This window comes from Cuculus canorus, chromosome 2 (genome assembly GCF_017976375.1).
Source record: "Cuculus canorus isolate bCucCan1 chromosome 2, bCucCan1.pri, whole genome shotgun sequence".
Lineage (NCBI taxonomy): Eukaryota > Metazoa > Chordata > Aves > Cuculiformes > Cuculidae > Cuculus > Cuculus canorus.
This window is the reverse complement of record NC_071402.1, coordinates 144,648,087-144,674,172: the sequence shown is the minus strand read 5'-3', so window position 1 is coordinate 144,674,172 and position 26,086 is coordinate 144,648,087. Positions and strand designations below refer to the sequence as shown.

Here is a 26,086-nt window from a genome sequence, read left to right as displayed (position 1 = left end):
GGTCAGGTCAACAGTACTTGTATATTTCTAGATGGTTTATTTACTCAAAGGCTAGCTTACAACTTACTAACTGATCTGTCAAAGCCAGGCTAATTTTAACTAAGGAGTAATATTTATGGCAGTTCTTGATGAAGTCTACATCTCACATTCAAATATCCCTCTTCATTTCCCTAGGCCATGGAGAATGGCAAGAGCAGCAACAGGCAGCAGTGTGGGTGATCATCTCTCAATGAGGCAGGAGCACCCCTGAACAGCTACAAGGCAGAAGCAAACTTATGCTGACAGGAATGAAAATGTGAAATTCACTAGGCTACCAGAGGGGAACCACACAACAGGAATGCCGAATGCCTGAAAAACATTTCAAACAATTGCAAATTTCTACTTGATCACTCCAGTCAATGTCCTAATTAGCTGAATGAAAACAATTTTGACACTTCTATTGAAAAAACAGACAAGATGCCATATTTTGAGTTCAAGTTTTTACTCCCAATTGCACAAAGGTTGAAAAGATTTTTCCATAGTCTGAAAAACCAGCATAATTTTGATTTCATGTATAAAACAGGGAAACAGGATACAGGAGTTATGTGACCGTTTCAACATTCAGCATTGAAGTGTTGCACAACCTAGTTTTATCTCCATACATTGATTAATTTCCACATTATCTGCTTCTCAAATTGTAACTCTGTACAACACGCACAGATATCTAAGGTTAAAATACTCTGATAAAATACCATGTCATGGAAGATTCTGATGAATGACAGTACAGACTACAGTACAAAATAATGACAAGTCAGAGCATTGCTAAGAGTTTATTCAGAAGCTTTTACTTTCGGTTCTTATATCACAAAAGACATTTAATGTTTACAACAAGTATTAGGAACTGAGATGTTTTTATTTCTACTATTATAAAAGTAACATAGGAGACCATTCTAAGCCATCTTCAAAATGCAGACCGATCTTTTGTTTTGTATATAAACTGTACACAAAAAACAAGGCACTATACATTTTTGGATAATAAAGTATAAAGGTTGATTCGCATAGTTTCTTAAGAAATCCATGCTATAAATATGAATGCTTTGTTCAGTTTAGCACCTGAAGCAGCACTGAGAACAATTCATTAACTATTGCAAAGAGAAACTTTTCAGAATGCGTAGGAGATAGATATTGGTGGTATAGCTAATTCAGTACAAGCAACTGCCATCCAGCTACTTTTCTGTAGTTTTGACATGAAAGTCTTGAAAGTGAATATATATTGCATTGTTAAATACATACTTGTTCTATGTGTTTATATAAATATAAATTCTTTGTAATCCACAAACTAACAAAATAACACTTTACAAAGAGGACTTCTTCAAAAAACCAAAAATGGCAAGTATTGGATATAGCCAAAGGACACCTGCAGCAGTAGCGCAGAGACTACTGTTTAAGTGCATAGGAGAGTGGAGCATAAACACACTACCTTTAAGAGTCGAAACTGAATTCCATTTCCAAAGAGTTCTCTTGGCCTTTTATACTATTACACACTTCCAGATAGGTAGTCACTAATAACTTCAGATTATTTCTATTTATTCTGTAAATGTAGGGTACAATTCTTCTAAAGGGCATAGAAAGTGAAAACAGGCATCCCTTTAGTGCTCACTCCAATTAACACAACTTAGAAAAGTCCTTTTGTCTTCTTCAGATTAACCTGCTTCCAAGACGGCAGTGCATTGTACTCTTCCCTCGTCATCTCTAATGCAGTCTGCATTTAAAATGAGAGGATATGCCATTAGTAAAAACACAAGTAGCAAAACTGCCAAATGATTTCACAGCATGGTTAAACACACATGCACAGAGCAGCAGTGCACCTATTCTCTCCTTACCTCAAAGTCTGCATCTGAAAGATAGATTTCAAGCTTCAGTGGATCAACTCCCTCAGGCAGAGGCCTAGCAAGCAGATCTGCTAATGGATACACTGTTTTACACAGCTTGGCCAGCACATCCTCTACAAGGATTATCTGATTAGAAACGTCAGCATCCTGTAGGGAGGAAAGGAAAACAGAACAGGATCACAATGCTGAAACCACCAACTACTCCCATTGCAGTCTGCAGGTAGCATGGGATCAACCTGCACTGCCCAGCCTATGGAGCACTAAGCTATACATCCAGGTCTATGCATCCACGTCCTACAATTTTACAGCTAAAAAGAATGCCTGCGCTTAGTAGAAGGACATCCTGTACTTTCAGATCTTGGTTTAAGGCTGAATTCTTTGTTTAGTCATGAAGCCAGCATTTTCCACTAAGGATGGCTGCAGAAGACTTACAAACTAGAAAATGCCATTTGCCATAAGATGCCCCTTCACTGAAGGGTTTTAAAGCAGTCATATGTAATACAGTTGTGACTCCACTTCCGGAAAAGGATGCTGGAGGTCTTGGAGCCAGCTAATCCTTTGTGAGGCATTTTGTTCCTCCGCACTTTGAGCCTGCAGGACAGATCAGAACTTCACTGTGCTGCCTGTTTCACATGGTTGAAACAGTTGTTCTGCTAAACTTCAGCACATGTCTTTGCAAGAGATGATTCAGATAACACTTCCCTCTTGTTTTTAACAAAAAAGAATATGAGAATTTACAAGGAACACCAACCAGGAATGCTTTCGATACCCACAGTCCCAGTCAGAATTTAGCCCTGTTGTTATCTTTTTCCTGTACAGGCTCCTGAGCTGTATTTTCTAAGTTCATCCTCGGGATTTTGGGCCTTGATAGGATAAACAAGGAATGTCATTGACAAGACAAGAAACAATTACTTGCAATAGGAAACAGTCTGCACAATGAAAAGATTTACCATTTCTGTGATCTCTGCGATGTCTTCCCTGTGTTCCCAACTTGGGAACATATTAGTGAAGGTCAGAGGCTCTAGGCCAGCATGAATTAGGTAGGATTTTGGGGGCTTCTTTACATTTTTTCCTAAAATCAGTCAAAATACATTAAAAAAAAAAAAAAGAGAGAAATTACACAGTGCCGTATTTTGCAAGGTCTTCCACTGTCCAAAGCTACTTCACAGGCATATTTAATTGATTACTTCCTGAGAAGCTGAAGTAATCTAACACAGTAGGAACGAACGTCACCAGGATTTTTGTTAATATACTATGGCACCTTTTAACATATTTTTCACTATTCCTAAATCTGCCTTTTATTGTAACTGACCACAAAGATCAAACCAAGTATGCTGAAAATCCCCCAGTTACTTACTAACCCAGTGTACTTCTTATCTTACAAAAACAGAATTAGAACAGAGTAAGCAGAGTGTGATGGTCTGAAATTAGCCAAATTAAGGTAAATGAAGCCTTTTCGTAGGCTCAACAGAAGTGTCCCGCCAGCAGCAAATAAAGCTTACATTTGGAGGCTTAAGTAAGAATGTTTAAACTGTTCCTGACTTGGGATAATGAGGTCTAACACAACCATTTTGTTATTAGAAATTTAAAGGAATGGGATCTGAAAATGAACAGAGGTATTGTAATAGCTGGATGGTGACTACTGGTGATTTTCAAAGACAGTCTAGAGTGTATCAATCCATTACAGAAGACTGTTTTTTACTGCAGTGCCTGCCCGCACGTAGTGTGTGGGCTGTCAGGCAGGAACACAGTGCACCCCATTGCCAGGGAGAACCCCAGGGAACTGATGCAATATCTGTGCTGAATGCAAATGGAGAGCCTGGCTGGACACTGTTGTCCCATTAGGTTTGCAAAACCTGGACATCACAAGTTTGGCTTTACATCAGAAGTTGAAAACAAACTGATTAGAGAGAATATGTTTACATGAAACTGAATACTAGAGATAAAAGCTCTGTGGAGTAGTTTAACAAAGATAATAGAATGCTTTAACTATGCAAGTTAGACAGAGGATTTATCATTTGAATACTTATATTAACCTTTCTCTTCCACAGATTTTCACTGTGGTTTATTTGTTCATTCTGCTATGAAGGAGTCAACAAGCACTTAAAAACTTCGCATTAAAAAAATGTGTGAATCTGCTAGTTGCACTGCTCCACTCTCAATAATTCATCCAAGAAAAAAAAAAAAGAGTGGCATTCACTAACGTCTCAGTTCACGAGAGGTGAATTTGTTTGTAAGTGGAGAAACATCTTCATTGCATGAACTCTGCCCTCAGGGCAAGCTGATCTCCTCACTAAGAATCACTGAAGGGCAAACCAGATTCTTCCCTTTCCTACCAGTCTGCAGCTCAGCTCTCTAGACTGCTGATTTAGCAGGTAAAACCACAGAGAACTTTCAAGATTTTTTGACAAGTTAAATAAGATTTAATGTGGAGACAAGGAGAACTGCCAGGTATATACAAGGGATATCCAGAATTACCAAATTCTTTCATACCATCATGTAGTTAAACACTGCAAGCCAGGAGAAAAGAAAAAAGAGGAGGTGGGGAAGGAGGGAGAGCGACATAGATGAGGAAAGAAATGGATAGAGAAAAATGACAGAAAAATGTTTTAATGGTTCTGACCACTCAACTATATTCTGGTAGTCAAAATAATTGCAGCACCACTGGTATCCCCTGAAACTCCATTTCTACACCTTGATAAGTAACCTTACATCAAGAGCTAGTCAGCCTTGACAGCTTGATGCAACGCAATTTTGAAGTTGTTGACAGAAGCCCACATCATGAAAGTGATAGACTACCAGGACAGCATAGTTTGAACAGTAAAAAACTGTTTAAGAAGTTCACAGCAGCTTCAGCATAGAAACAGTATAAGTAGAATTGGTCTGGAGAAGTATCCAAACAAGTCGCAAACTTGCTCGGTACCTATCCAGGCACACAGCCCAAAGCTTTTGAAAACTATCCCATGGCCACAAGGATAAAGCCACAACTGCTGTAAAGTCATGGCCATAGGTGAAGAAGTACCCAGCTGAAAAAAAATTGTTGTATGACAGATATGTTAAACTTCAGACCCATAAGAAGTCACTAAAGAGCTTTCCATTGTGCTTCAAGCTCAGATGCAGAAATTCAATCCAGTGCACAAGGTACTATTCCCTTTCCCCATCACTGAATTCAGTGAAGTTCAAGAAATCTGGAGAAGTATCCAAAACTCACAATGTGTATCTGACTCCATCTCTGCTGGGGCCAGAAAACAAGGTTTTTATTATCACAAGATTACAGCACTGCATCAAGACTGGGATTTTACTTCCATCTCTTTCACTAGCCTGCTGAGCCACTCTGGGCACTTCATTGCACAAGGCTTTGTTACTCTACGCTGACTTTCACTTCTCCTGTGAAGCACATTATATGAAATGCTTTCAAAGAAACACATCTTATATCACTACTTCTGACTTGCAAAATCTGCGCGTGGGGGTGGTGACGAACAAGTAACTGGCTTCCTCTTTAGGAATTCAGCAGTCACTGCCCAAGATGCTTCCAATTACGGCTCTGCCTTTAGCATCCCATTTCTAAACAAATGCTGCTGTTTGGCAGAACAGTGCCAGGGACACCACAGACCAAACCATGTAGAGCAATAATGCAGTCCAATAAAGGTCTTGTCTCAGTGTTTCCAGTACTGGTTTGCAGCTGTCTCCTGCCATGTGTTACCACCTCCTCTGAACTAACAGAACATAGGTGTTACTTGTGCCCTCTTTCCTGGATGGTAACGCCACACCTTTCTTTATGCAACCTCCAACAGAAGATGCTAAGTCTGTTCCCAGCCTCACATAACCCTAGATGAAGTGAGAGGAAAGCATTACGATGTCTTGAAGAAACTCTGCTAATGTAGATAATAATCTGGTCAGTGTACTCTTACACGGTCATCCATTGTAGCTTGAATCACTGCACACCGAGTGGCAATAACTCTGTCTTGTAGAAATGAGTACAGAGCCTCAGTTCTGTGCTCCAGCATTCCCAATGGCCACCTGTTTCTGTGTGAGAACTGTTCTTGATCCTCAAAGTCTTTCCACCTTCTCCACTAAATCAAAACCTGATTAAATCAGTGATGTACCTTCTTTCAGTCTTTTGATACACAGAAGCTAATGAAATCTAAAAGGACCTAGACAGAAAGCATTCAGGTTTAAGAGCCCATGTTCTCAGAATTCAATTTTAGAGCTCTAATGTCTGAACTGTTCTCCTACAGCTGGGAAACAGAAGAGAAATAAAGCCTTTTGTCTAAGAATTGAGTCAGCAGAGAATCTTGGCAATTTGGGAACAATGCCAATAGTACACAATGGTTTGCTAAGAAAGAGTGGCAAATGTATTTTCCAATACACTGATGTTTATCAATACTATTGAGGAAGCACCGGAATACATTTCAGCTTGGGACAGCAAGGCATAGAAAAGTACAACACACTCAGAACAGCCAGGCACAGCAATCTGTTACCTTTGCAGTACTGGAGTACTGTCTCCATGGCACATTTCCTGTCTGTAGCCCACCTGATTCGAGCCGATCCAGCGATTTTGTTTTCTACAGGCCACCAGCCTTGCCATAGGTACACTTCATGGTGATTGTCAACAAGGAACAGTGCTACACAGCCAAAAAATAACAAATTCATTATCAGCTACTTATAACTTCTCAGAATCCTATAAACAATCTCAGTCTTATATGCTTGTCAGCATTGGGACAGGATCATTTCAAAGCTTATCAATGCTTTTTATATTCATCCAGCTGAACCTCAGCTGAACTTAGATACCCCGATATAAATTATATATTTTTATAGGAAGCTCTAGGGATACATGTACATTTCATTAGTTCTCAGCATCTTTATCACAGAAAAATTACTGTTATTGGTTAATGCTATATAATGATCACACACACACATTTTTCTATGTTAAATCAAGTTAAAAGCAATTACTTACTGAATCATGACCCAGTGTGGGATATACTTATCTGTTTTCTTTAAGTATTTTAAATCATATACCTGGCTGTGGGGCAGTGTAAAGATCCTCTTGCAAGAATGGCATGGAATTGATGACAAGGGGGTCTCTTGAAGGGTAAACGTATTCTGTGGCTGAGAATTCTCCTGATGAACTACTGAGGCTGAACAGGCGGGGGGTGAAATTAAACTTTCCAGGATCTTTAAAGAACAAAAATGAAGATTTACAATAGAAAATGCCAGAGATGAATGTAAAGAAAAATATTTTAAAAAATTCAGTTTTTAGAGTGACTGTAAATTCTCAATTTTATTTTTTTAAAATCAGGAAAGATGATCAGATGTCTTGGAGGACCAGCAACAGCTGTGGAGAACTTGAGCTAAAAGGCTGGCTGTCATCAGTTTGAATCTAATCCTGGCTAGTTACTATCAGCCATTTCACCACTGGCTGTTTTGCAGCTTAAATGAAGCAAGTCCATCTCAGAGTTTACTATTTAGCTGACAAATTTTCCACTCGGTAATTCAACCCCCCTGCTACCTTTGCTGGCAATTTCAAAGCCAAGATTGGACAAGAATGTGTGCAGAACCACCTCCTAATCCCTTCAGAAGAGAAGCAAAATGTGTTGGTAACTTTTGCTTTGTACTGCATGAATACAGAGGGGCCACAGAAGGGGAAGAGAACAAAAAGAAACACTTTATTTTCCAGCATCTTCCTTCTAGAACAGTATTCCTTAACTCAGTAAGGGGATCATCTCAACTACCAAGAAGTTCTTCCCAAGCTTTACATTAAATCTTACAATATCATAGACCAGTAAAGTAAAATGTTAAGTGCAAATCCAGGAACGCAGTCTACCTTGCAACATGCAGTCATAGGCCTTTCGATCTCTCCTTCCTAATGCGTCCCAGAATCCCAAGGGCTCTGATCCTTCATCACATTCATGAATTGTCACCTTGCTGCTGCTGTGCAGCCCTGCCTCCAGTGGACATCTACAAAACACAAAGAAAAGAGAGTGAACCCAACTTTCCTGCCCTAAACACAGCTAACACAAACCTGCTGACCGCTTGTGTCACTAGAACCCAAAACCATCCCACAGGCTTGTTGCGCTCTTCACATCAACAAAGGCTTTTTTCGAAACTGATGACAAAAATTATCAATAAGCGAGATATGGAATTTCAGCAACCATTTTCATAGCATTTCTGATCACACACCCAGAGAGCAGGAGATGTTCGCATGAGCTAATAATAGAGATTCTCACTGCCCAAGTTTGTAACTGCTGCTGTCTTCCTGCACATTTCCCAAGTTCATTTTCTCTTCCTTATTCACAAGACTTGATTGTAATCCTCCTACCAACTGGGATTTAGTTTGCTATTCAGATATTGATCAGCTCTTTCCAAACGGAGAGAGTGTTTTATTTGCAACTGTAATTAGTACAGTAGGAAGAATAAGTGCATCAGACCCTAAGTGAAAGCGATTACAGAACGTGTTTTCTTCATTCCACCGAATCAACTACCCATCACTCCTTCTCCTTACCACGCATGCACTTGCTGCAGTTGTACTCAGAAGACAGCTTTATTTATTTCAACTTTTCTTTGAGGCAGACTGTTTTAAGTAAATTGGTAGCCTACATAAACATCTCCAAAATATAGGTCAGACACTCACTGTTCTTTTATCTTATTGGCTGCGGTTCTTCCTACATCCTTGGTGTGAGATTGTGCTTTGCAGCCATGCCACAGGTAGATAAGAGCTTTATTTATATTGAGGACAATCATGGATGTCCGGGAACGCAGGCTGCTGCAGTGACATGCTACTTCAAGTAAGTTTCCTTCATTGGGAACTTCTCCTCGCACGCAATATAGCCTCCAGTCACCTGGAGCAGACAGGAACAGTGCAGCAGTATTATACAGTCACACGGGATTGGAAATTCAAGACCTCTGCTCTGGAACAGTTGTTCTCATACTGGATGACTTCCACATATCACATGTCTATATTGTCACAGAATAAACCAGCTAACAATCAGGTCTGGCTAATGCTACTTGAGAAAACCTGTTGCAGAGAAAATGCCTTATGAAACCTTGCTACAAGAGTATAAGTGTTAAGAGCTGAAGAGCTTAACAGACCAGAAGAGTCAAGTTTCTGCTCTGTTTCATACAAGAGAAAAAGAGAAACAAACATCATAACCCTTGTATTCAGCTCCTCTTCCCCTGTGCCCCTTAAATACAGGAGGAATTTGGATGTGAACTGGAACATGTCCAAGCTACACCTGCACTGAAATTCTACTACCTCAACTGCAGCATTCAAAGAACATGCTGCAAAAAGTAATGAATGCATAACAAAAGCTTAGAGTTCTCCTTGGTGTAGGAGAATTGCTCATAAAAATACTCTTCTGCCTAGACTATATAGAAAAGAACATATTTTAAAGAAAAGAGGTGCCCTGCTTAATGAAAAAAACCTAGAACTATTTACATGCATATCAATACCACAAAGTCAGTTTGTTCTAGGGTTACAAAATCCATTTTAAGCTCAAGGAAAAAAAATATCTTGAAACAAAGCATGACAAAGCTGTCTCACGGGTTTTGTGGCATTAACTTTTCTTTACTACACATTATGGTAGTGAGACTGAATTCAAAGCCCTTCACAACAGGTAGAAAAGGATTTGGGATAAAAGCTCTTTAGTAGCAGTAACCTACTTTGTGCATTTTCTTCTTCCTCTTCCCTTCTTCCAGCATGCACAATCATCCCTCCTTGGAAGCACTGCAGGAAGCATGGCGGTTCTTTCCCTTGAAGCACTTGTACCTGGAAATTCAAAGTACCTATTTTCATTAAAAAACGAAGCAGGTATACAGACTCAGGAAAACTAGCCTCTATGGAGGATTAAAAATTATATAGTTATGGCCACCCGAGAAGATGGCTTTCCTTTTGCTTTACAACTGCCGACTATTCTTTACATTAACACATATACAATTACCACTGCATGCATCAGCATATTAAAATAAACCTCCATCTGGAATCCAACAATCAAGAATGTCAGAGAATAAGGAATACCAGATAAACTTTGATTTGAAATAGTTTAAACTAACACTAATCATTGTTTGAATTCTTTCCAGGACTGGGCCATCTTGACAGATATTCTTTGAAACTATTATGAGATACTGTAGGAACTGAAATAAGTTCACAATGTGCTGTAAACTGGTTTATATGACAACATATATGCTCTTCTCTTTTTAAACATTGCATTTTGATTATGAAACTGACATAGCCAATTGTTAAGTCAGCCGTGTTGCATAGAATACAACACAAATACACTCTGGGTCTAGTGTATCTCCTCTATGAACTCCTGTCTTACTAGTCACGTCTAAGCTGCTGTTAAAAAAACAATTAAGGTTTTATCAAGGTACAGACACTAACTTTAAACCTCTCCTCGTGTGCTGGTAACAGACAAGCTACAGAAAAGCCTAACTCCACCTAAAGACAAAGCAAGCTAGCCTGTCCTCTGAGCTTGAAACTAACAGAATCTCTCCAAACCAAGACAATCTACTCTGTAATTATAGAGTAAACACAGAAGTTTTCAAAGGTGTTTGAATGCCTTGGCCTGGCAGAAAATGCCTCTCCTGTTTTCAGCACCAAGATGACAGTCCTGTTATCTGAACACATGTGGAACGGAAGGTACACATTTGTTTAACTGTGCTTCACTTATTCCTGCAGGGTGCAGAGAGAAGACATTCTTCTTCTGCCATCCTCAGAAACATAATCTTTAGAAGCAGGATTTGGGAATGGCAATGAATAAAGAAGCTCATATGTCTCTGGAAGTTGGGATAAAGCCACAAGTAATTTTGAGGGCTGACTATCTGTACTAGCAAGATGACCTTTACAGATAGAGAGGAGGCAAAAAAGATCACCCAAATTTACTGTTGGTTACTACTTGGGTAGGCAAGTCTTGCCAGGATTGCTACCTAGCCCTGCAGGAAGCTCACCTGTGCTCCTCTCTCTTCATCGAGTTCCACTGTCATCAGTGCCGATGTCCCTTTTTCACTCACTGTGGAGTGCCTTCCTTGCCAAAAGAAATATACGCATTTCTCTTTTCCAACAGCTCTTACTTGCTGCTCTCCTTTTTGCCTGCTTCCAACTGCAAAACAGAAAGCACATGCTAAAGGAAGCACTCTGGCTATAGATTTAAATGGCACACGGTCTAATTTTATCTGCCAGCTAAGCACTATCGTGTCCAGAAAGATGTCCAACTGGAGTAACATTAGGTCTCCAAGCCAGTACGACCCCGTGCAAAGTTGGCATTGTCTCATCAGGTAGACGTAAGCCCACATACAGAGATGCCTGTGTTGGTGAGGGAAAGAGATGTAGATAGAAATGGTACTATCTAGAGAAAAATAACTATCATCACTTGAGCCAATTTGCATGTAAAACGGTATGTCCAGTTATGTTACCAGAAGAGTGCATTATGGCTCATTTTCCACATTACACACTGTTCTTTGGCAGCAGGAGTGTAAGCTGGCTGTTCAGTGATACTGGAAACAGCAACAGCTGAGAAAGCTACAGGCATAAAAGAAAAGTCTTTCTTAGTAAAGTGATATTAGAAAGGAAAAATACAGAACAAAAGAACACAGGAGAAGTATTTTGCAGTCATAAAAAGTTAGAATTAGGTGAGCTTTATTTAATTTTTTTTAAATGAACTCAGTATTTCATCTTGGTCTGGAAAATGAGTTAGCAGCAATAGTGCTTTTTATTTTTAAAAAGGATCAGTAGTTAGTTGTTACGATAAGCAAATAATGTTTACAGCATGTGAAATTCAACAATACAACCAGTTATGGAATATTTTACTCTTTCCAGTGGGTACTGAATAAACAGATACAACCAAATAAAAGATTTCAAAAAACTCAAGGGCTTTAAACCAGATTCTTAAAATAATCCAAAAACTTCTGCCTTGATTTCAGCGGTGCTGAACAGCCTCCAACTGAAATACTTAGGAGAAAGCATTCTGCTTTTTTTCAAGTTGAGAATACTAAAAACATTAGCTACTTCTAAAATTTATGGGATTTACTCTTATCTGTACATTCAGCCCATAAATTTACTGGCTCCTACATAAAAATTTATTCTGTTTCAGAGTGATGGAACATATTTTCATCCATTTGGATTAGGAGCCTATTTACAGTTCAGTATTACTGTTACCCGCTTCTCTCAAGACTCACAGGCTTTTTTGTATTTTTCTTGGATTTTCCAGCATCTGAACTCAAGGGTCCTGAATAAGGCCTACCTACATTTTTTTGGCTAAAAGCCTGAAGGCTGTATAGTTATTATACTTCTTTCAACCAATTTTAATATTTTCCTATCCGGAACAATCATTTTTAGACTATTTCTATTTCACTTACCACAAAAGCCACTCATTCTTAGTCTAGTGCCAGAAGGAAGAGTTCCAAGGAGCATACCAAGCTGACTGATTCTCAGCATTTACCTGCTGCTCCCAAGCTCTTTGCACAACACTGCTAAAATTTTCCACTTGAGACTGAAACCCATAGCAAAGCGTTTCCAGAAGGAGCAAAAAGGACAGCAAGGGCAAGGAGTTGGCAAGGGCTTTTCCTGTCATTGTTAGTGTTCTCCATTACCCAGCAAAGGCTTTCCTTGTTGCTAAGCCTACCTCTCTTGAAAGACACTCAGACCACTGTCATTAGTCCAGCTGCCTAGTTATTTTGGTCTTATGCTGTGGGAACAATTCTGGCTTAATGAGCTGTCCTGTGAACAGGTACAACACCACTGTTGGTCAAAGCAGAGATGGACAGTACTACGTGTGATGTAATCATAGCTTTTTTTAATACTTTCTTTTAAACAAATAAAATAATAAATTCTATTTCTTAACAGCCTAGTGTGCTGGCTTTAACTGGGATAGAGTTACTTTTCTCCATAGTAGCGACTACGGGGCTACGTTTTGGATTTGTGCTGAAAACAGTGTTGATAATAAAGAGATTTTTTCATTATTGCTGATCAGTACTTGCACAGCATCAAGGCCTTTTCTGCTTCCCACACCACCCTACCACTAACAAAGCTGGGGGTGCACAAGATGCTGGGAGGGAGCACAGCTGTACAGCTGACCCCAACTGACCAAAGGGATGTCCCGTACTTTATGACATGATGATCAGCATATAAAGCTGGGGGAAGAATGAGGAAGGGCGAGGAACATTCAGAGTGTTGGCATTTTGTCTTCCAAAGTAACTGTTACGTATGATGGAACCCTACTTTCCTGGAGATGGCTGAACACCTGCCTGCCAGTGAGTAGTGAATAAAATCCTAGTTTTGCTTTGCTTGCATGTGCTGCTTTTGCTTTATGTGTTAAGCTGCCTTTATCTCAACACACAGGTTTTCTTATTTTCACTCTTCCTATTCCCTCCTCCATCCCACTGTGGGAAAATGAGTGAGCAGCTGTGATGTGTTTAGTTGCTGGTTGGGGTTAAACCATGACAGCCCTTTTTGGTACCCAACGTGCTGCTCAAGGGGTTCAACATAACAACAGATTTAACTAAAACGTGCTAGACTGAATTTACAGCTGTTAATTGCTGTTTAGCTATCAATTAGCAGGCTTCTGCATTTGCCATAGAGCTTGTTTGCCTTACTATATATTAATAGAGTCTACTGCTCGTTAGTGGCTGCTTTTTGCTTTTGCTGCTTGCTGTACTGCTTACCACCTTACTCTGCTCTACCAGGAAACATTCTGATAACAGCAATGGCGACGTGCCTGGGCTGGCAGATGGCCAGGGCATCGCTGCTGTTTATGTGCTGCTGTACTGGACCGGCTGGAACTGCAGTGTGAACTCAAGTCGAAGGGACTGTGACCTGTGGATTAGTCCACACAGAAGCAGGATACCCCAAAGCGTCTCTGGCCATGGATAAGCCCATGCCAGAGCAGGTACATCTCGAAGCATGTTTGGCCTTGGTTGTATCTGTGCCACACCAGGTATATCCCGGAAAAGATTGTAGCTCATAGATTAGGTTCCACTTGGAGCATGTATGTCCATGATGGACTGCAGTCTGTGGATAAGTCCAAGCCAGAGAAGGGGAAGGAGGAGGAGTTCATTGCAATGTTAAACCCTATAACTTTGCCCAAAGGGACCAGGGGTGAATATTCTAATGGAAATACCTTTTAAAAGTGGTTTTTGCTTTACATATTAAACTACCTTTATCTCAACCCACAGGTTTTCTCATTTTTAGTCTTCTCACCATTCTGCTATGGAGGGAGTGAGTGATCACCTGTGAAATGCTTAGTTGCTGGCTGGGATTAAACCATAACACCTAGGAAGACTAAATTAGCATTTAAAGCCTTTAAAACGGTTTGATATCCAAGGAAGTCTAAGTCTGGGTCTCAGCACTAAATGCAGCAGTTTTATCTGCACTTCTCCATGTTTCAGCAGCATGAAATAGAATTGTTCACTAACCTGTAGTGCTCACCATGTACTTCCACTTCACCACGTATGTGTCTCCCTCGTGGAACTGTCCTATGCTTTGTTTAGGCAGTCTACTATAATCGAACTCCAGGATGTGCCAGACATCCACAGATGCAGTGATAATTTCAAACTGCCTCCCGTCTTCTCCTTCTACAAGTCCATAACCCCGGCCAATATTCATTCCATCCAAGACTGTACCTACAGTCGTTTGAGGCACAGCTACCATTAGCATGACATCATATGGTTTAGAGTCAGATTTGGATTCTTCCTGTCAAAAAACACAGAAGACACTTCTTTGAGCATAGATTTTTTCTTCTTACCCCATAGTTCCATCAAACAGTTTGACTCCTGAATGTTTCAGTACTTCAACATCGTGTCATCATTTGATGCCTTATCAAAACCACCTTGGCAGCATTCATTGAGCTGCTTGGCACTAGTATAAAGCAACTCAATGGGTTCACTGTAGGTAATGATGTCCGGAGTCCTAGGTTAAAGACCACAAGCTAAAGAAAGTGCTCTGGATCCTTAAGAATAAGCTTCCCCGTCTTCTATCCCAGACATGTCATCTAGTTTGGAATACCTAGCATGCCAATTACATGTACCTTCTGGTGAAGGGATTCACTAGAATTCTTCTCATTGTGTTTCTTCAGCTCCGTCCAATCAAGAAATTTTTCTTTGAAGAGTATGGTCTCATTATGTTCTGTGAGTCTGCCAAACACAGCCCAGTCTGGGCGTCCTTGTCCCTTTCTGTACAATGGAATAAAAGAAAAACAATCAAATTCACATTGTGAAATACGGCTAAGGAAATTAACTTTCTGCAATGAGACTAAACTCAAGTTTTGATACCTGGGTATGAGGGGATTGCATTCCCCTGGGTCCAGAGGATTTATGTCACAATTGGAATAGTCAAAAGTGCCATTCCACAAATGTTTTGCCAGCTGGAATGCCACTTTTCTTTGTGCTAAAGTAACTTCCTTTCCATGCCATACATATACTTCACTGCCAAAATCAAACACCAGCACCTAAGAAAACAAGCCAAAACAAAAAAACAACCTACCATTAGGTTACATGACACCCCTGACCCTCCAGTTTCCCAGTACTGCAATCTGACTGAGCGCTGAACACAAACTCCGCCAAATATCTGAGTTTCTGCAGTGACACCAACACCTAGCACTGCAATGCAAGTAAGGCCAGAGCAGTGGTCTGCACTGTGCCATCTAGTTTTTTGAGGATTACTGGAAGCAAGTATGGGGAATGCTACGAGGTGTTTCTTTAGGTGGTAGCTAGGTCACTAGCAGATTAGAGAGTTCCTCTTACTTAAAACCTGATTCTGTTGCATGACTGATTGCTGTGCAATTACAGCAGCTTTCACTCACGTTTAGACCCATGCTTCATCCTGCAGCCAGGGAAGGCTGACAGAACACACAGTGTGAAAACTTGAAAATCATCAGGAAAATGCATCATCATTTTTATTTTGGAAATCTGCTCTCATTCCTAATTAGATAGGCAAAACAGTCATTTGAAAGGGAAAAGTCTGTTAAAGATAGAAATAAAAATGCTTGAAAGTGAAACCAGGTTTTTATTTTGTTTTGTTTTTCTGAAATGCCACCTGGTTTGCATTTCATGACTTTGGAGTGAGCCACTGTTGACAAAAAGATTTATGCTACCTAAAATAGTATTTCACTTTAAAGACATTATGATCTAATTTCTTGAGACCTGCAGCACATTCCAGAGAGCAAAGTGTTCAGAAGCTTTTCAGAAACACAGAGGACTCAGTTTCCAGTGAGCGTCTCCAGGAGCACTTACAGTTACAGAAAGTCATCATCAGCAGTGTGTTCCTGCACTTACCACAGGAGCATTAAATGGCACAATACCTCTTTTGGTTGTAGCAGGGTACATTTTGGCACCTTTCCCCAGTAGTCATCCTCAGGAATGAGTTTATCCTCTACGAGGCGGTAAATGCAATTTGTTTCTATTATTGCAGCTTCATACATTTCATCTTCTTCAGGATTTCCAGCAGCTTAAGAAAAAGATTGTCAAAAGTTAATAAAAAAATCTTTACATCCAACTATCGTGAAAGAGAACTGACTCAACTATTTTAGTGTGATAAAACATCAATACTATAACTGTAAGAATGCTTACACTGGTAATTTGTCTGTCCACCGAGGAGTTTCCAGAAGTCTTTGGCTGCATGGGTATGGGTATTAATTCCTTCTTCTATAGTCTGTATATAAGAAGCTCTACAGCCAAGTTCCCTCTTTGTCTGAATTAAAGTTGCAAGTTCTGATGCCTAAGAGATTAAGAGTTATCTGAACAGGATTGCTTAAGTCTTTGGAATACTTATGTGTATCTTGTTCTGGGAGAAGGCAAAAGTAGACAAGATACCACAGTGCAAAGATCAGGAGAAATGGTTATTAATTGTTGCACTAAATACAGACACTAGAGAATATGTCACAGAAATACATTTGTTCTTTCATTTGCCTTAAAACAAGACTTGATCTTAATGAACATGGGAATAAAAAGGACATCCTGCAATTCAGACCATTTTTCGTCTGAGCACAGATCTGTTTCCTGAGGATATCCTATTTTCTCTAGCAGCTTCACAACCTACACACTCCTATGTCAGCTTTCATTCAGTGTGCAGGCTAAAACATATTTGTAGGAATCCTGCATACCTACCTGTCACTGACTATCAGTTACACGCCACCTTTGGAGACAACTGGCACCAAGGCTCAATTACATCAGAGACAAACACTATCACAGTTCTAAAAATACATAACAGAAACCCTCAACAAGTACTAACCTTTGCTTTTTCTATGACATTTGCAAACTCTCCTACCCATAAAAAACAGAAATGTGGAGTTAACAACAGGAAACAGTCTCCGCTGTTCAGTGAGGAGGCCCTTGGTTCAACTAATCTTGTTTGAACATGTCTTCTTCCTAAAGTGAAAACAAAGCTAATTATATTTCTTTGACTACTGCTATCAAATGCCAAGATCTAATTTGTTTTGAATGAAATACAAACAATCCCAGCACATTTAGAAACAGACTGTTAAAGAAGAATTAAATGACTACTACTATGGAAAAAGGGTTTACTCACAGGAAGGAAAAAACTGTTACCTCCTATCGACTAATATTTCTATTATTTTCGGTTCTTGCTTTAACAACTTTGTGTCCTTCGGGGAATAAATAAGTAAATGGCAGACAACAGCCAGACTACAGAATCCTTTATGTTTTCTTAAGTGCAGCTATGGCATCATTTCCGTAGGCAGTAAACAGTTCGAAGAATTTTACTTTGCTGAAGATTAAAGGTCCTCAGGCACAGGCACAAGCTGCCCAGGGAGGTGGTTGAGTCACCATCCCTGGAGGTATTTAAAAGGTAGACAAGGTAATCAAGGACATGGTTTAGTGGCAGATAGGAATGGTTGAACTCGATCTAAGAGGTATTTTCCAATCTAGTGATTCTGTGACTCTATGATTTTGAAGAATCAGATACATTACTGTGCACCGTAAGGAGAAGAGAAGCAAGAATACTGTCATGCCACTTCCAAATACACTGAGCACTGGAAGAATCAAAAATTTCCACAAAAGATGGCTGGAATTTCTGAAATATTCTGTTTTCTCCTTGGAAACCACACACCAGGGGGCACAATGCAAATCTATTTTTAAGGTTTTTCATTTTTCACGCAGTTCTCACTTATGCTTTTAGGTTTTAGAAATAAACCTTGAGCTGGAGATCTAGAACAAGCTAACCATCCAACTGTGGCAGCAACTCCCACACGTTACAATCAGCCTATTACATATGTGAAGTAAAAGCAGTTCCAGCATACCTTTAATTTGCAGCAGCATTAGCTTCTTGTATGGCACAGCGCTGTTATTAGAGTTTTGCTCTGTTAGATTAACGCTCCGTAAGCTAACGTTGCTGAAATTCTCTTTGCTTGCTAAGCCAGCAAGTGCTACTTCTGAGAAATTTGAGTTTGCAGACACTTGTACATAGAAAGAAGTTGGAGAAAAAACACGCAAAACAAGGACAAACTTATTACAAAGTTGGTTGTTGCATCAAAAAAAATTATTTCCCCCCTTTATTTCCAATTTTTACTCCTTCTCAACAGTAACAGCAAACCCAGGTTGAATTCTGATTAACTGCTAGCCTAAAAGCTTTGTGGGTTTAGTAGCACCTAAGTTTCTATACATCACCCAAGAGTAAACTATCAGTGTCAGAATTGTGTCATTTGGCAAAACCACCAACTTTACTACAAAATACGACTCACCCAATGTTTTGCGAAGTACTGTGTAGATCTTCAATGCCCTATAACTAATGACTGATAAAAGACAGCAGAGTAGCTAAGGCACATTAACTGAAATTCCCTTCAAATTTGTCTCAGCCAGTGTGATGCAACAGCCACTTACATTTCAAAGTTAATGTCATGCTTTACTGTAAACTTAAAGCCTAAATTCTTGGCTACCTCTGCTTATTTCTCAACCAAAGACAAAGTACTTTATCAATTTATAACTCAGGGAAATGCTTCTCATCAAATGGCAACAAAGTATTACACATATAACTGGTGCTTTCATCAATACAGGCAAGGCTTAAAGATATCTTCCTTTATTCACATATAATAGGGAAAACTTCTACCCAAAATGGTCAATGTGGCTTCACAAACACTTGAATAAAGTTTTCAATAATATATTTTGCAGTCCATCTGGTTGTCAGGAGAAAGCAGCGTCACAAGTAAAACACAAAGCCCTGCCACAGAGTAATGATCCTTTATGGAAATTAATTTTTGGAGTCAAGAAAGCTAATTCCAGTTTGAGAGAAAACTAGGACCCAAAACTGAGGCCAGTGTACCTGAACAGAAGTTTGTCTATTCTTGCCAGCTCTTTGCCCCAGTGTAACATGACGCCAGCTGTCTCTGATCTCCTGTCCTCACCCTGTAAGCACCACGGCAGTCTCTCTCCACAAGGCAATTGTGCTAAAAATAAATTAAACCTTTGCAAAGGAGATGGATGTAGGTAGCTTTCTCTGAGGAATTCACGCATGCCCTTCTCTCCAGACCTCCTAGACAGTCTACATTCAACCTTATACCTCAATCAATTTATTGTCTCTTACAGAATATGTTCTGTTACTTTAGCTGTGGTTATTCTGTTGCGATTTTTGTTTTGTTTTATTTAAAACAGCAATACAGTTCCTTGCACAAATCATCCTATTAGCTTACTTTTTTCTACTTTCATTCGCTTTGACTCCATGAAGGCAACGTTCAGCCTTTGTTCAGTATATTCATGGAGAATATCTTCTCTTGCTGCCAGCATTTTCAGGGGGTTTCTTGAGGACTGGACTCTGCGCATTGGCCTAACTGCACGTTTGTGCTCTGCTACAGAAGATATTAACCTGGAAAGCAAGCAGTGTTTATAATTGTCAGTTAATTTTCCTAGTCAGAATCATCTAATTACCAGTGAGTTACTTTGACTTCGTGTGTGATTTTTGTTAGGAAATCAGGATCAGTAAATCAGGATCTTCTGGCAGAACAGTAATTTCAGAAAAGTGTAGAAGAAATGGACATGCCCAGTACTAAGAGATCTAAAAGATGACTTACAGCTGAACATTTTGACCCACCAGCCTTGTGTCTACATTCCTAACAGCATGGGGGGGGGGGGAAAGTTCTTACTTTGGTGCATAAGGATCAAAGATGGCATCGAAGTCCTCATCAAGGTCCAAAGGCACTGAGGAGGAAGGGAAATCCACATGGCGATAAAATTTGGAGAATGTTTCATCATCATCCAGCTTCATCACCTCTTTCACAGATTTTCCAGTAACTGTCAGCACTGTCTCTTGCATCCCAGAAACTGCAGGAAAAAACATCTCACCAAGTAAATAATCATACTAGAGTTTCTAACTCTAGAATAGGTAAACTTAGCTTGTTTGGTAGTTGTTGGAGTGAGTTTTTTTGGGAAGGTGGTGAACATTTGGGGTTTTTGTGTTTTTTGTTTTGTTGTTCTATTCTGGGTTTTTTTGTTTTGTTTTGTTTTGTTTTTAAGTTAATGGAACTCAGAGAGATGGTAGAAAAGTCTGTTGGAAAAGAATGATAAAAACTGAGTGTAACCGCTACTCATATGCAATGATTTTTGCTACAAATTGGTTGGAAATATAGCTGAATCAAAAGTCAGGCATTATCAAAAATTAGTTGCTTTGGTAGGATGATATCAGCACTTCATGGTGTTGTATATTCCATCTTGCCTCCAACTACATAATTCCTTCCTTCTAAGGATATACTAGAACTATAAGTTGCAAGTCACTACTTCAGACTACTGAACATGGCATAATCATTATCCTATGCTATTGCCTCCTCTGCTGAAATGTGAATGCACTTCTTTATGGTATTTGTCATTCTACAAATTACAAAAGGATTTTTGTCTTAGAAATGGAGTACAGACAAATGAGATGGAAACACCAAAGAACTCTAGATAGCTTCAAAACCAGCCAGCAGGAAGGTGAATGAGTTGTGCTTGAGAGCAGCTTAGTATCCTATCTTGATTTTACTAAAACTAAACTGCCTATAAAGCTGTTTCACTGTCTAAGGCAATATGGTTCAGACTGGCTGTGCGGTTTTAAAAAATTTTGCTCTCAAGAAGAATGTGTACATTGCGGGTAGAAAAATAAGAAAGTTGTTTTGGCATTTGTAATTTATTCTATTGTACATTTGTAATACAATAACAGAAGGTATTTTTGTTAAAATTTAGCAAAGATTGAATCGGAAAAACAAACAGTGTGATCAGTAATGTTTCAGTTTCTGTTACCAGGTAACGAAGAGGTACTTTAAGTGACTTCCTTAATTCAGGGAGTTGATACATAGCCACCTTTGGCAACTCTACCAACCTTTGTTATTCAGCCTTCCCAAGAACGACTCCAACTTGTCAAGCTTCATATCCGATTCCAATTGCATATCAGGCCTGGCTTCAATTTCTAAGCAAACCAAAAAGTAAAGTTTGTTAATTGACAGGAAGTAAAAAAGCCTGAACATTTTTCAGCAACTTTTATTCCTTACCTTCCAAAGGCTTTGTAACCGGAGCAGTAGACTTCTGCCGGTTACTGAAAGGGGATGCTACAGGTGTTAGTGCACTTGGAGAAGCCAAACCTGCAGAAGAACAAAGAACATAGGAAATGCAGTTCTGGGTCAGCCCATATTTCCAGCAATGCCACTCTCAGAGCCCCTCATACTTCCCCAGCCTCTGTAACTGCTGTATTAGGGGCGGCACATTGTACTGCCCTGCCTGCTCCTCAAATCAACAGCAGCTTCAGAAAGTGTCTTGTTGACAAGAACAAAGCTTTGTTTCCAAGTGTCTGTAAGCAAGCTAACACAAGATACGTGCTTTCTCTTGAATACAGCAATCTGGCTTGTTTCTCAAGGCAGCAGTTTACTTGCTCTGTTTTAGTCTCCAATTCTACCACAAGCCACATTTTAATAACCTGCAACTGTTCTAAACAAGAAGATATGGTTAGCAGGGAAACTAACAAGATCTTGCTTGGCACCTTCACAACCACCGCCTCCTCAAACTCCTTTTTAAATTTAAACCCATCTCTACTACAGCAGTCTGCATCTGACCTGGGAATGCTGTCCCTGGATTAAGCAGTAATTCTTGGGCTGTGTTGTGTTTTTAAGAATATGTGGAAATGGAAGTCAGAGTCTCCACTGTATCAAGCACTACTCCGTCCTTCTGCTGTACTCTCCTACCTCCTTTTCAGTAACTATCATAAAACAATTCATCCTGGACCCAGTGGATAAAATAATTTTTTTTTTTCAGTTCTTTTCATGTAAATCTATGTTGCTTCACTAAGAGATCAGACACTCTAGAGGTTTAAGGGCTTTTTATTAGGTAGAAAAGTATACTGAAGAAAAGAATTGCACCTATAAACTCTTGTTGCATAGACTTTCAGTAAATGGGGAAATCAACATTTAAGATTTCCTCTAATATCTATTTTACAATTAGCCATAGCTTACTAATTACTGAGCCATGTAATTAAAGCCTTTAGTTATTTTGATCAGATTAAACTGATATTGTGCTGGAAGAATATATACCAACTGCATTTCCGCTACCTTTAGTGCAACTCCTAGCGAGTCATAATTATTAAACACCAAAGCAGATTTAGAATATAATCAAGTACCTTTTCCACAAACACTTTTCCCCCTGTTACCTAAGAGACTCTTAAATTCCAGCAGGTTTTAAGTCAACCAGTAAAGCCTTCATCAAGACGTATTTGAGAGGATACAGCTCATAAGCAGCTTTCCCAGGACTTAATCCACAAGACCACTTTGAGAACCACTTCAGATGTTAGTAAGGGATCACCTTCCAATTAAGACTGAAAAATTTCAGCCATAAGAAGCAATTAAAATCTGTGCATCTTTAATTTAAATATTAATAAAAATTAATTATTAATTAAACTACAAATGCATCTGTGCACATGTATATAACAAGGATTTAGTTTTGAATTGCTTTCTCATCATCCCTTAAGTTAAAAATTTATCAGGAAAACTGATCCTTTTAGGCAACAAAAATAGCACACATCTGAATAGAATCCCACGTGGGCTACTTTTACTGATGCCACTGTCACTGGATAACCTTGCTTCTCCAAAAGAATGATCTCAGCACCTAAAGACATCCTTTCAAGGTATTTTTCTTTTCCCATTAAGAAGAGCAAATACTATCACCTCTCCTCCTTTCCAAAGACCAATTATTTGGTCAAATATAATCTCAGAAAGCAGCCTGTGGAGAACTGAACACTTTTTCTTGGCAACCCTCCAACACAAGTTAGTCTCTAAACACTGACCACTGGCATTTCTAGCAGCAAAATAATGGAAGCAGCAGCTAAAATACGTTACTAATAGATGTAATTCCTAATACCGTGTATCTATTTATCTGCCAACAGAATGTGGCTTGGATTGGAACTGGAGTATGATTTTTTTTGGTGGTTGTCATTTAACTTAAGGTTGCAATCTTGTTCAACAACCAAGGTCTTGTTACAAAACAAAATTTAGTATTTGTTAACCACAAGAGATCCATTTAGATGCTTCCTTCCAAAGCTTTTATCATCCCATGTACACTGCATGAATAGCTATATTTCTACTATGTACAGCCTTCAGAGACTCCTGTCCACTTCAGAAGAATGACTGCATCTGGAAACACTGACTGAATTCAAGAGATCTCAAAAATGTCAAAACTGCTCCCTTGCCATTTGTATTCTTTGGTTCTATGCAGAAATCTGTTCAGTGATTTCTTCAGCCAAACACAACACGTCAAGTTGTTGTCCAAAACAGCATCCATAAAACCAGCACAGGTTTGCTAAATATTCCCAGAGATGCTAGGAGTGGTGGAAGTGCCAGCAACAGCAAAAACTAGATTTCACAACTTTTCTCTAGACAGTGCACCTGAGTTTTCAAAGGAAGAATAAATAAGAGAATAATATAACTGTGCTCTCTGGGCTGTATTAAATTAAAATTTGTATTAATACCAAAACATATTACCGTTTAAGTGATTGACCAACACCAGTCAGACTGAACCCAGTAATAACTGGATTGTAATAGTGCAACAGTGTAGAACAAAATGGATCAATACCAATGGCCACAAGAAGCCAGGGCGAACAGCCTCATGACATGATACTCACTTGAAGACAAACAGTCTTCCTCTTGCTAAATTTGGATGGTACCTCTGTATAGCTTTAGCTTGACTTTATTTTGACTAGACAGATAAGCAGTGGCTTATTTATATTAAGATCATTTCATCACTGACCTTTTTTTACCATTCGGCCAGCTACAGTGAACTGCGTGGAGTCATTGGCTGCTCCTTTACCCTTGGACTTCCAGGCTTCTTCTCGAGCTGTAATCAGGTGTTTCCTTTCTTCGATGGTCATCTGACTCTCCTGGTTATCTGCTATTCTCTGCTTTTTTGGGGGGAAATGAGAAAAATATATTTAAAAAAATAGATAAACCTACCAGAGTACAGCAAAGGACTGGTTGAACATTTCAACTGCTAGCTGTAGAAGGGAAGAGAACAGGATAACAAGCTACTAAAGGAAAGTCACAGACACGGCTTAATGACCCCGAGATGCTTCATTATCTTGCTGCCCTACTACACTGTGAAGATGAGCTTTTGGTCTATGCTCTTTGACCTTTATTCAAAATATCAGCCAAGGCAAATGGCATTCCTCTAAGCAAAGCAAACCATTTACTCTATGTATGATATAATTTTCCAGACCCTGTTCTTTTGAAGCATGACTTGCTACACTAGTGAGATCACTAAATTGACTTTCAGCAGATGTTTTCATGTGTGTAAATCTGCAGGTGGCACAGGGAACAACAACAAAGAAGCGTTAACTCAGTTTATGATTTCTGAATCACTCTTTTACACTCACTCTCTTTTACACTCTGAATCACTTTTTACCTCAATTCTCCTGGCAGGCTTAGCAGCCTTATCTCTCCAGAGGCTGCTCACTTAAGTTCATGGGTCAGCTTGCTCTACTGAATATTTTTCCAATGACTATGATCATCTCTTATTTTTATTTTTTTTTTAGGTCACCCTCAGCTTTCCTCGCTTGCTTTAAGGGTAGCAGCCAACAGCTTGAATGATTAGGAGCACCTAGGAGCACTAAGTACCTTAGTGCCCTCCTAATGCAAAGGACTGATGATGGTACATTAAACAGGAAAGAAAATGAATTTACATACTCTGCTCTAGCTAGGTCAGGCCAAAGAAATATTGCTTCAATGCACTTATCTTAAAGAAGTAGCAACATTTCAGGGATTATACTGTATAGGAATCAAGTATAAAACTATTTTTAGTGCATGGGATTGTCATCTCTGGAATTACTTCCAAGTTGTTTGCCATTTGGTATTTTTCTTTCACAAACTAGCTGCTAGGGATGAAAAAAACACATGAAAATCTAAAGGTTTATCATAGCTCTAGCTCATACAACTACAGAGAGGAAATTAAAAAGGATTCTAAAAGCTTGCAAACATAAAGTAAACACTCTTCTCTGTTTCAAGATACAAGGAAGAGATAGAAACCCAGACATTCTCATTTATTTCTTTGCTTAAAATCAAACAGACTAAGTAAATCAGTCACTTTATAGAAAAACTCTCATGACTGCAGAGGACACACCGAAACAGAGATTTCACAGCTTTCATCATTTACCAGGAGCAGTATTCATCATCCAGAAGAGTTAAGACAAGCAAGAAATGGCTTGTACAAGAGCTAGGACATGACAGCCCTCCAGTCCTTCCTCTGGTTCTATGTACCTCTGCAGCCTTTTCCTGTAATGCTTGTTCTCAATTTATTAGTAAAGATAATTGGGCAGCCAGACACAATGACTGCAAGGCATGATAATCGAGATGAAGCCCTCCAATTTTTCCCTAGAACTCCCAAACATTCAACATAAATAAGGAGACGCAAGTTTATGCAATTTTGCTTCCTGTTCTGTAAAAGCAGCTAAATAAAAACACTAGAAGTAATCTCTGTTCACTTCCCCTAGTTTCTACCCATTCCAATGTCTGAACCACAAGCACCTCCGGGATGAACAGCTGGTAGAAGAAAACACCCATGGCAATATACTAAGGGAGGTCTTGGCAGGAAATTAATAAATGCCTAATGAAACCACATGTGAAATTTTGTATAATAGAAATGCTTTTAGCTTAGTAAGGATGTTTACTTTGATTACAATATGAGGGGAAGTGAGGATTCTTTCATATGTACTATTTACATATTTTTTAAATTTCAGGGGGCTTAATTTTGGATCTTGTCACCAGCAAATACCT

At 39.3% G+C, this 26,086-nt stretch overlaps 1 protein-coding gene across 29 annotated transcripts in view; it reads right to left on the bottom strand.

The window, feature by feature from the left end:
* Positions 1-457: 457 nt before the first annotated feature.
* SVIL (supervillin) overlaps positions 458-26,086 on the bottom strand; it is a 138,269-nt gene continuing 112,640 nt past the window's right edge. For 17 of the 29 annotated variants that reach the window (XM_054057674.1, XM_054057675.1, XM_054057657.1 and 14 more), the window contains 21 exons: positions 24,069-24,219; positions 21,329-21,418; positions 21,160-21,246; positions 19,952-20,129; positions 19,502-19,674; positions 18,116-18,271; positions 17,089-17,225; positions 16,428-16,575; positions 16,160-16,305; positions 15,132-15,307; positions 14,888-15,032; positions 14,277-14,553; positions 10,815-10,966; positions 9,531-9,636; positions 8,503-8,710; positions 7,696-7,829; positions 6,891-7,046; positions 6,353-6,496; positions 2,822-2,943; positions 1,863-2,018; positions 458-1,741 (listed from right to left, as the gene is read on the bottom strand). In XM_054057674.1, coding sequence (XP_053913649.1) covers positions 1,655-1,741; positions 1,863-2,018; positions 2,822-2,943; positions 6,353-6,496; positions 6,891-7,046; positions 7,696-7,829; positions 8,503-8,710; positions 9,531-9,636; positions 10,815-10,966; positions 14,277-14,553; positions 14,888-15,032; positions 15,132-15,307; positions 16,160-16,305; positions 16,428-16,575; positions 17,089-17,225; positions 18,116-18,271; positions 19,502-19,674; positions 19,952-20,129; positions 21,160-21,246; positions 21,329-21,418; positions 24,069-24,219 — 3,129 coding nt within the window. In that variant the 3' untranslated portion in view covers positions 458-1,654. The remainder of the gene's footprint in view (positions 1,742-1,862; positions 2,019-2,821; positions 2,944-6,352; positions 6,497-6,890; positions 7,047-7,695; positions 7,830-8,502; positions 8,711-9,530; positions 9,637-10,814; positions 10,967-14,276; positions 14,554-14,887; positions 15,033-15,131; positions 15,308-16,159; positions 16,306-16,427; positions 16,576-17,088; positions 17,226-18,115; positions 18,272-19,501; positions 19,675-19,951; positions 20,130-21,159; positions 21,247-21,328; positions 21,419-24,068; positions 24,220-26,086) is intronic. The other 12 variants (XM_054057689.1, XM_054057679.1, XM_054057680.1 and 9 more) reach the window with 3 other exon arrangements.